The following is an 11,403-nucleotide window of genomic DNA, read 5'->3' as shown; positions in this document are numbered from 1 at the left end:
AGCAGGAAGTTCCACTTGGATTTTAACATTAAAATATGCGTATACATAAATGACTCCTACGCTGCTTCGATTTGTGGATTTTGTAAGGATATTTTTTCAAATATGTTAACAGAAATATTTTTGTATTTAGACACTTAGAAATAGGTACTACTATGCTCTTTGATGAATTATTTTTGTTCTTCTTATATGGGCTTTTTGTTTAACTAATATTTAAAAGAACGCTCATTTCAGAATGAGCAACTCCAGACAAAGTGTGTCCTGATTCTATTCAATTTAGAAAACAGATAATCAGATTTGTTGTTTGTTTTAGTGCTTGAACTCATCATTATTTTTCTTTTGCTGCATCAAATGCTCTGGGAGTTCTGCAAAACTGGCTTATTGTGGCACTGACTTTGTTTCTAGCATCTGTTGTCTGAAATGGAGTCGCTGAAGCCAAAGGTTCATGCAGTACAAGTCTGTCAGAGTGCCCTGAGGATTCCTGAAGAGGTGGTCACCGGCCTGCCAATGTGCCACAATGCCCTCCGGCTCCAGGAGGAGGCCAGCCGCCTGCAGCACACTGCCATTCAGCAGTGCAACATCATGCAGGCAAGTGCAACTCCATCCCATCAATTACTCTGCGTAACTTGAAGAGTGCTGTGCAAATTGTGATGAAAAAGGGGAATTTCATATCTTTGTACATTCCTCTTTTCCGTGTAGTACCATTAGGAAGTTCCCCTCTAAATTTCAGTCATTTCTGACTCCATGTTTTTGGGGGTTTTAACATTCATGATCATGTTCATTGTTGATTTACTCACCAGACTCTCATCTCAGTTCTCTCATTGATCTTGCTATGTTTTTTGTAATGCTGTTAGGATTAACCGGAGAAATAGCTAATATACAATTGTGTGCAGGTTAATTTTATAATACCTATAATCTGTTAATGAAATTGATATATCATTATAACTTCAACTGCTTCTAATGATTGCATAAAAACTATCAAGTTAATTAAATAGCTTTCTAGCATAATTTTTTTTCGTCTTTATTTAAAAATTAATATATATTTGCTTTCTGATTTTGGAGTCATTCAGCATCTATTAAATTCGCATTTTCAAGATTTGCTAAATACAAGAAAACTAGGTTTTGTTTGTTTGAATTCATACCTAAACATGTAAAAGGTATTTCCAAAGAAAAAGAGAATAAGCTTTTCTTTCCTGCTATTTAGTGATAGAAAAATACATACTGAGCTAGGGTACAACTACAGATCTTCAAGTTAGATAACAGAAGAGACTTTTGATCATTAAGGATACTTAAGTACAAGAAATGGTACTATGTCACACTGAAAAGTTTTAAAAACAGGTTAGACAAACTGCTGGTGAATCTATGATAGAAAGAACTGATACCACACTGTTAGGATAACGATCTGAATCAATCTTCATAATCCTCTCCCAGTTGTATTTTTCTGTAAAATCTAACTTTTTCATATAGTCTTTCCACTTCATAAATGGAGGCTTGAAGTGAAAAAGCAGATGAAAGTGCTCAATAGTAAAACCATGAGACTAGGCAATGCTATTTTTTGGTGCGTATGTTTGGTGCAGATACTTGTTGGAAGCAGAAGTTCTAGCTCCTTATATTGGATATCTAAAAGATCATGTGATGTGAACTGTTTTTTGGAAATAGTTAATAAATGAAACCATTGAATTAACTGCAGTTCACAATATTTCTGAATGGACTTTTTCCTGACTATATTCCTGCTTTGCTTATCCAGACACGAGTGCCAGATAGATGTAAGTTTGCTCCACTTCAGAAGGGAGATCAGTCATACTTGGACTAAGCAAATACTTATTTTTCATGTAGACGGTATTTTTTTTTTTCCCCCCTCTCTAGGAAGCAGTGGTTCAGTATGAGCAATATGAGCAAGAAATGAAACATTTACAGCAAATGATGGAGAGCGCCCATCGTGAGATCCAAGACAAGCCAATAGCAACTAGCAACATCCAGGAACTCCAGGTCCAGATTTCGCATCATGAGGTAGGAGAGCCAAAATGCAGCAACATGGGCTCAATGGCAGCTGATTGACCCAGAAAGCTTTTCATAAGCAATGGTCATAAATTAGCTGAGTAGCTTTTCAGACTTGCTCAAGGCTAGTCGAGCAGATAGACTTAATGCCAGATAGGAAGCTCATGCTATTGGTACAGTGTGGAGAATTCATTTGTTTATTCAGTTAGATGGGTCCTAATCTTCAGGCAACATTATGACAAGTGAAAGCATTGTGTAATTAAGGGACGGTTAACATAGGTACTTGACTGAGGAGTGTCCCAGAAGTCAATATTGAGCAGTTAGTCAGGTGATCACTGCTAGTTCAGTGATCCTTTAATATATATATCTATACATATATCTCCTAAGTACTTACTTCCATCCCAGTAATGTTCTGAAAAGAACACCAAGGGACTTGAATCACATGAAAACCACAGTAGATTTGGAGGAAAACACTGCAACGTTCACTCCAAAGGCTTCTTTTAAAGTCATTGTTGGGAAGAGTTTTGTCCTGTGGAGTTACAGGCCCTCAAACTCATGGATCGTCAGCTCCCGAATGAGTTGGGATAGTCTCTGTGTAGCCTTCTCACTGTGCTGGCATGGGAGCTCCTGAGCCCCTTTCCCCTTCCCCTGTCTGTTGTGCATTTATTGGGATAGAAATGCACCATTGAACTCTGTGTGTCACTTCTGGCACCAGATGGCACCATTTCTTTAACTTTGAATTAAAAGCTATCTGTGCTATTACGCAATATAACCTAATATTATATCTGTTGCTCATTTTCTATCCAGTTGTTACAAAAGTTACTTAGGATAAATGCAGAGCAGTTTGCTTACACAAACACTTCTGGGTTTTTAGTACTGAATTAAAAATGCTACTATTCTCTATTCAAATGTTCTGGAACAGCAAATGCAGGAGAGTGACTGCAGCGATACAGGGTAACATTGCTGGAGGAAGGAATGATGCTGCAGAGAGGAAGTAATTAAAAATGGGGCAGCTCGAAGTTTCATCTGCATTTGAACGAGTTCAGTAGCTAGGAGTCCTTCTAAACGTCTGCAGGAAGACAGCAGCTTTACTCTGTTGCACATGTTGGGATCAACCAGAGTGGACAGGTTTCATACTTGCAAGCTTTCCACGTTTAGGGGTAAGGATTTTTGAAAGGCTGAGATATGCATCTTTTTGGTTCATATTTTGTCTGCTAAATACCTGTGGAAAAGCATAGTATAAAGGGGATATATTGAACCCTATATTATTATACTACTTCAAAAGGCAAGTCTGTCAAGATGCTTGTTACGTGTGTTACTAATTTAAGAAAACATCAGTTACCAGATTCCCTATTGAAGCCTGCATGAACAAGCCCTTAAAGGGACATTTGTAGTAGCTATATTTAGAATTAAAATAAGAGGAAGAAAGTAGAAGGAAAGTACACCCTGATTTGTAGGAAGCTTGTATTACCATGCATGTATGTAACTAGTTACACTCTGGAACTATGTTTACTGAACCGTGTTTCTTTAGACTTTCAGATAAGAATGTGGGCAAGTATCTCCATACTTGTGAATTATTTTAATGGATAATGCAGTACCTCATAGGACATTGCTTTTATAAGTTGCTTTATTTTTTTCACAATCACATTTTTGCCTCCTTTTCTTTTTCTTTGTTTTCAGTTGGGAGAGGTATGTTAGATACTCAGTGTATTGGACTTTAAGGCCACAAATGTTATTGCATGTCAGTAATATTGATGGACTTAAGTGGGTATATTGAATGACAATAATTTCCCACTGAGCCCCAGAGGTGTCATTCATTGAGCATTAGTGAATGACTGATACTTGCCAAACAGAGCAGATAACTATTCCAGCTGCTAGACATTAAAGTTATGGCTTGATGTGATTGCAGTTTGGTTTTCGATTGATCTAGTTGATGTTTTATACTCAAGACTTTGCTGAGTCTCCAAGGTAAGCCTTGGAGCTCCAAGAGAGCTCCTTTTGTTGCTAATGTGACAGACAGTGACCAGGTACCACTGAAACCCAGGCAGTAAAGCATCATCCTCAGTCTTTGTGCTGCTTCCATTTCTAACTCTATATTTCCCACTATGACTGTTCTGCACTGTGATTTTGAGCAAATGGTTTCCAGAAAATGTTATAAAACCAAAAAAACTTTTTACTAGCCTGAAGCAGTGATCTTATTTACTTTTTAAAAGATATTGTAATTATTTCTTATTATACCTACTAGATCTTGCAACTTCTGTTGCTATTTTTCCTTGAAAACTTGTGTTTGTTGAAGAAATAAAAGCAGATATAAAAATAAGCAGAAATATATATTTGAATGAATAATCACTGGTTTAGCAGGCAAGCTTATACAGATGTCGTTTTCACTTCATAGATGAAAATTCTTTCACGTTACTGAGCCTCTAGGAAGACAGGAACAATAGCTTCGGCAGAAATGTCAAAATCTTCCACCATTTTTTAAGTATATTAATTGAAATCTTTGAAACTGGACACTGACCTGGGCAGCAGTACAGGATAGGAGAGAAGACACGTCAGTTTCTAAGACTATTCATTTCCGTCTTTCTTCTCTGACCAAACTTAAACTTATGATGGTGTTTGGCCATGCAGATAGACCATTTCGTAGCCATAAAAACCAATATTTTAAGATACACTCTGCTTTAGGCCAGATTCCCCAGCTCTTTTTAAAGAAAGTTAGTACTGCGTGCAGCTCAGCTTTTAATTCTGAAGACTTACACAAAACCAAAACAAGATTAAAATATAGCGTATCCAAACACTGGCAAAGAGCGTTCCAGTCCGCATTCGATCTTATTATGTGACTGATTGTTCATATCTCATTTGATCTTGCTAGACCCTGTGAGTTATTGTTTTAACAATTCATTCTTTCTGACGAGAGCTGAATGGGGCATTTTTTACAGTTGTGGTTACCACATGACCTCATTTTCATGGCATGCACTATGCGGAGAAGCTTCATCTTTCTCAGAGAAATGGAAATAGAATAGGGGAAAAAAAATACGACAGGAGGAGGGAGAGATGTGCCCCTTTGCTGCAGTCTGAAGCTTAAAAACTTTGTGTCAGGTTCAGGCTGGATGCAAGCGTGAGGTGTTCCTCCCTCCCTTCTGCAATTACCACGCACACAGAGCCTTTCGCAGCACTTTTCCGGTTTCGCGTCAAAGCTCTTGGCTCTGCAGTTTAGCTGTGCAGCCAGACGCAGCCTGACTTGTTCCCTCCACTATCAACATCCTGCTTGTCAGCTAGTGCGGCGGCTTATGCAGGGTTTCTGAGAGGCAGTGCTATGATGTTATTGGCTGGGCTTGGAGGGGAGAGCTTGCCTTCGCCACGGAAGCTGAAATGCTGCAGGTCCTGTGGCCTTTATTGGCTGCCTCTGCATTAGGGAAAAAAAAAAATGTTTCCTCAGGAGCTGGCTCAGAAGATCAAAGGATACCAGGAGCAAATTTCTTCTTTGAATTCGAAGTGCAAGATGCTGACAATGAAAGCAAAGCATGCCACCATGCTGCTGACAGTGACAGAAGTGGAGGGGCTTTCAGAGGGAATGGAGGAGCTGGATTCAGACCTGCTCCCAGCACACCCCGCTCATCCCTCGGTGGTTATGGTAAGGAAAGCATTGGTCTCAGTGCTGTTTATCTGAGCTGCTTGCTTTTGCATCATTGCAACACTGCTGTGTAGCAAATTGCCGTAGCTCACGTCTGCATTTTGCTTTTGAAATGGCTGGAGTGTGGCAAACCAAACAAGCTGCAGCTTCCCCTTACTGTATTTTGCTTTATATGGGTTTTCAAGACTTGTTGGTAAAGGATGAAGTTACTTAAATACCAGTTGAAGTTGTCTGTAATAATATGCAAATACAGTGCTTTTTCATAGCTGTCAGCATGCAAAAGCAAATGCTAAGAAACTACTGAATTGCAGGAATAAGGTAAAACCAGAATAAATATTATTTCATAACATGTTGCAGTGTATAGGTTTTACACACCATATTTTTAAAGCTCTTGTCTTAAAATGTTGATGTGATAATTGAGAGTATGCTGCTATATTCTCACATGAGTGTGTTGGAAATGAAAGCTGGCTAAGTACTGCCATAGGCCTCATGTTTGAATTACTCTGCTTTTGTTTGTTTCTAATTGGGTCTCATTACAAACTTACTGCTGATGCTATTGGGATTTTTGTCTGAGTGAAAACAGAGTGCAGATTTCAGGATTTATCACTGTATAACAGCATTGGGGAAGCAAGAAAAATACATTGCTGCTGGATTTTGTGTATTTTATATTTTAAGTCTATTCCTTGTTGTTCTAACCAGGCCTGGATACTGAAGCCAATACTGCATTATTCTGTAGCTCTCCATAGTATTTCCATATACAGCAGTGATTGTATTAGAAGACATTTAGGCAAACCCTAATTTGTTATTATTGAGTTGCTTGCTATACATTTTCTTTTAAATTTATTAGGGGTACAGGAAAGCATGTTTGTACTGAAGTATGACAAATAAATGACACTATTAATTGAACCAGATGTTTAAGCTGGTAAAGGTAACAGTGTTAAGTATGACTAAATAACGTCATGGTAATTCTGGCCATGTGTTGTCTTTCTTGTTTTGATCTCAAACTTAAGTTGAGGTAACTGATTTTCTTCCTGTGCTCTGGCGTTGCTTTTCCTGTGGCAGATGACTGCTGGTCGCTGTCACACGCTGCTCTCCCCTGTCACTGAGGAGTCTGGGGAGGAGGGAACCAACAGTGAGATTTCTTCTCCACCTGCCTGTCGCTCTCCCTCACCTGTGGCTAATACAGATGCTTCTGTTAACCAGGTACCTCCCTCTTGGCATTCATTCAGCTTTTATCTCAGAGACATGCATGGTTCCATTCCACAGGTGGTTTCTTTAATCCTCTGAAATAATATTTGTCTATAGCTCCAAGGATCTGAGGTTTAACCTCTGACCTAAGTGAACCTTCAGGTTCTAGTCCAAAATGGATACAAATATTGACTTCTGAGTGTAAAATGTATAAATTTGGTGTTACAGCTATTCACTATTTTTAAAAATAATTTTTAAGTGACAATTACAAAGCTCTTCCATGTCACTACTATTTTCTATTTATAAGCTAATTTTTATTTTCACAGTAGTACTCAATGGAATCTTGCATCCTGAGGAAAAAATGCAATTTTGTACTGCCCATAATAAAACATTGTATTATGTCCATATACATCTATCTTGCGCTACCATTGACATTGTAGCATTGAAGCCACAGTCTGGTATCTTCCACTTCAAACCATTTCAAGTATTAACTTTCATGTATTTTTTCATGTATTGTTCATTCCATACTTTCAGTGACAGTCTATTTTAATTGCTGATGAGGCAGATCAGTGAAATTGCTAAAGTTAGATTTTTAAATCAAAACTGAGGACTCTGGCACTTCTAATAGGAACAAGTGTATATCAGCGTTGATTAAAATGTGAGTAATGAACCAGCTCATCAAGCATCACGCACATGAAGACACACATAAAATGTTATGTTGTAGAAGCTTAGAAATGAGCCTTAGGAGCAGTCACCACATCACTGCATTCATCATGTTGTGGGTTTTGTGGTTGGTTGGTTGTTTTTTCATTTGTGGCTGCTTCCAAAACTGACCACTGCAGATGTAAAGGGTAGAATGATGTTGGGTTGCATTGCTGAGTAGAAATAGAGAAGTTTGAGCAAGTTGCCCACTAATTCCTTCCACTCGTTTCAAAGATGCATATGGTGCTATAGAAGTTGCCAAATATAAATGATTCATTTTCATGAACTGACATAAGTAAGAATACTAAGGTAAGATAGTAAGAATGGTGACAAAAACTTCATAATAATAAAGTTATAAAGTTACCTTCATAATAAAAAAGTTATGTAATGAACAAGAAGGATTTTTCTAGTGTTCTGTCATTTCAGATAATCAGAAATTTCCCAGTAAAGTATACTTACAGTAGAAAGCCAGCTATACATTTCAGCACAAAAATCTTATGGCAGTGTTAATCAGTGAAAGAGTTAAAGGAGTAAGAGCAGCTTGCTTTCTAATAAACAAATTTAGTGTCAGTTCATTACATTTCTCTGAAAATGAAAAAAACGGATTAAGAGCTCCAGTAACTCAAATAATAAGGAAAAATCCAGTGAAGATGCTGTTGCACCATGAGCTGACACCAAAATACAAGTTCTAGAACCTGTGATTTGCAGGGCAAAATTGAACAAAAAGATTACATCTTTCATTTAGCAGATGATCTTTGAAAGAGATAAAATCACTGGTGTTATAATAATCTAAAAAAAACCTGACAGATGAAGGTTTCTTCAGTGTGGTTAATGTTGAAATGAACAGCACGTACTAAACAGTAAGCGGAAGAACATTCCAAAATGCAGTGGTTTACTTACAAAATGCTTAGGTTCACAGTCACGTGAGATTAAAAGTAAAGAAGCTATGAAACTGCCAGTGCTGATCATGATGAATGCCCAGAGAGACTTCAGGAAAGAAGGTTGGTTTAAAAAAAAAAATCTAGAGAATAGTGAATTAGGAGCTTAAAAGTAAGTTAAAAATACTTTGTATTCAGTAAAAGACTCAGCAAAACTAATTTGGAATTTTTTTTTTTTTTTAAGTAACTAGTGTTAAGAGAAATAACTTCTCACAGGAAGATCACCTGCAAAGTACCAGAAAAACATGTGAACAGGAAGTGTAGGAAGCAAAGAATTACATTAATCTAGTCTTTGGAAAAAAATTAAAAGCTCATATGAATTGGAGTGTTTTTGGGAGGCAAGGTTGGGTGTTAAGACTGTCTTTAAATTCATCCCTAATAATCTATGTACAGTCTTTCATCAAGGTTTCCTAGCATCTCTTAATGGTGAAATGTGGCTTGTCTGAACTGAGACATCTATGCACTATTTTTACATTGCTAACAAGTAGTGAAAATATAAAACAAATGCCAAGTGCATATTAGTGGAAATATTGTTTCTATGTATTGAAATAGATTAAACCAAGACCATAAATACAAGAAAGTGACAGATCTAGCACTGTTATAAATTAACAGTTTCCCAGGTTGTTTGTTTCGTACTGAAACGCCTCTAAAAACAACTGGGGGGGAGTGGGGAAAAACTGTAAAAATGTTAACTTTTAAAAGGCTGAGGGTTTTCACAGTGTATAATATTTCAGCAATAGATAAGTCCTTTAATGCAGTTTTTGATGTATAGCAAAATCAGGCACTTCATCTGTGCTGCAGTACTGACTGAGAATCCTCTGGGGCTAAAACTTCTCACACTTACCCAAAGATAGAGTTGATTAAAATTGGGCATGTTCTTCTAAAACTTATTTTCCAGATGCATAATGCAGAGCAATTGAATTGAAAAAGCTGAAGTGTTGACACAAAGCCTTGGAGGTCACAGCTGATCCTGTGATTCAAGTCTTCAGCACTGGGTCACTGTTAAATGTCTTTCTATCTCTCTGTTCACAGCCTACTTAATCATCTTTCTCCTTCCTTATGAAAACTCATCAAGGGTGCAACAGCACTTGTTAAGTATCTCTTGAAATCTAAACGCACCCTTTGCTCCTACATCCTAACAGCAAAGCTCGAGTACTTTTCATTGGTTAATTTTCATAAAAGAGGGCATGAGACGTTAGGGCCTTTATAGGGGGAACAAAACCTGTTATGTGTAAAAACATCTGGATTCACACTACCAGCATTAAAGCCCTACGAAAAAGAAACTGCCATGTTGTTTACTCCAAAAAGTAGTTGGAAAGACAGGAAAAAGGGATTGTTTTCCTCTCTTTTAAAAGCAAGGCCTTTATTCTGGAAATGATGATTAAGAAGTCTCAGAAGCACAGCTTTTCTCTTGGCCTTGAGAGAGGACTAGCTGAGGGCTGGAGAGTAGCTGCAGACAAGGCAAAATGAGAAGTTGCCTGCGCTGATGCAATTTTTCACTGTGACTTGGAAAGATCACTTGTGGTCAGAGTAAAAAATTCTGAAATTGCAGTAGTGAATGCTGTGCTAAGCTGTTACCTGTTCCCTGTTGGCTCCTGGACATCGTAAATGCTTTCTTTCATCATTAAATTTTGCAAGTCTCCCAATTACTGCCTTTGAATAAATACCTCATGACACTTTTGGACATCTTGATGTGCTGTCCATTCTTGGGTCTCCCGTTTCTCTGGAGAGACTGACTTTTTCAGGCATCCTCAGTAAAGATGTGTGATCGAGCTGTCTGTAAAATACACTCTTAGCTGCTGCCTCCCCTTAAAAATATTGGTGGTGATCTGCGAGTAGCACCTTAATTGTTAAAATGTCCATACACGAAGCAGATAACCTGACAAGTCTCTTCATTCTTGAGGGAAGGACTGAAGGACCATATCTCTGCAGCTGCTGGGTGATGGGGTGTTTTCTGGGACAGGTGGGCATTCTGTGCTCTCTAGGTTTGGTCAGAAAGAGAGCCCAAGAGGTGACTGTGCCTGGGGAGTGACCTGGTTTCTATGCTCTTCCAGAGCTTGTTTGGTTTTGTTCACATATGGTAGTAGATAACATATTAAAATGACATTGGGAAATAAAGATTCTGCTACAAATTATGATCCTAATTATACTGTGAGCTCTGGTATCTCAGAAGTAGTCTCGTTTAGTACCTAACTTTTATACACCTATACAGAATCAGAGAATGGTTGAGGTTAGAAGGGACCTCTGGAGGTCATCTGGTCCAACCCCCTTCTTCAAGCTGCGTCACATACAGCAGATTGTCCATGACTATATCCAGGTGGCTTTTGAATATCTCCAAAGATGGAGACTCCACAACCTCCCTGGGCAACTTGTCCCAGTGCTCAGTCACCCTCACAGTAAAAAAGTGTTTCCTGACGTTCAGAGGGAACCTCCTGTGGTTCAGTTTGTGCCCATTGTCTCTTGTCCTGTCACTGAGTACCACTGAAAAGAGCCTCCGTCTTCTTTGCACCCTCCCTTCAGGTATTTATACACATTTATACTCTTACATTTGCAGTAGAGTAAATGGTCTGTGGTCTATTTGGTAGACACAGCTCTGTAAGCTGTCAAGTGAAAGACATTTAGTTTTCTCTCAGTCACATGGCTCAACATGCTGAATTTTCCTCCCCATCATACAGGGTCAGGAAAGAAGTATGCATCGTATTTGAGAAGTTGTGGCAGTCCGGTAAAGTTCCCACTGACTGGAAAAGGGGAAACATAACCCCCATTTTTAAAAAGGGAAAAAAGGAAGACCCAGGGAACTACAGGCCAGTCAGTCTCCTGTCTGTGCCTGGCAAGATCATGGAACAGATCCTCCTGGAAGCTACGCTAAGGCCCATGGAGGACAGGGAGGTGATTTGAGACAGCCAGCATGGCTTCACCAAGGGCAAGGCCTGCCTGACTAACCTAGTG

The 11,403-nt window shown here is 38.6% G+C and overlaps 1 protein-coding gene across 1 annotated transcript in view; it reads left to right on the top strand.

The window, feature by feature from the left end:
• SYNE1 (spectrin repeat containing, nuclear envelope 1) overlaps positions 1–11,403 on the top strand; it is a 258,380-nt gene that overhangs the window by 144,316 nt on the left and 102,661 nt on the right. Inside the window, 4 exon segments of the mRNA XM_009324159.1 lie at positions 403–585; positions 1,864–2,007; positions 5,432–5,626; positions 6,689–6,829. Coding sequence (XP_009322434.1) covers positions 403–585; positions 1,864–2,007; positions 5,432–5,626; positions 6,689–6,829 — 663 coding nt within the window.

Source organism: Pygoscelis adeliae, unplaced genomic scaffold (assembly GCF_000699105.1).
Source record: "Pygoscelis adeliae isolate BGI_AS28 unplaced genomic scaffold, ASM69910v1 Scaffold105, whole genome shotgun sequence".
Classification (NCBI taxonomy): domain Eukaryota; kingdom Metazoa; phylum Chordata; class Aves; order Sphenisciformes; family Spheniscidae; genus Pygoscelis; species Pygoscelis adeliae.
The sequence above is the reverse complement of the archived record's forward strand: the minus strand, read 5'-3'. Positions and strand labels throughout refer to the sequence as shown.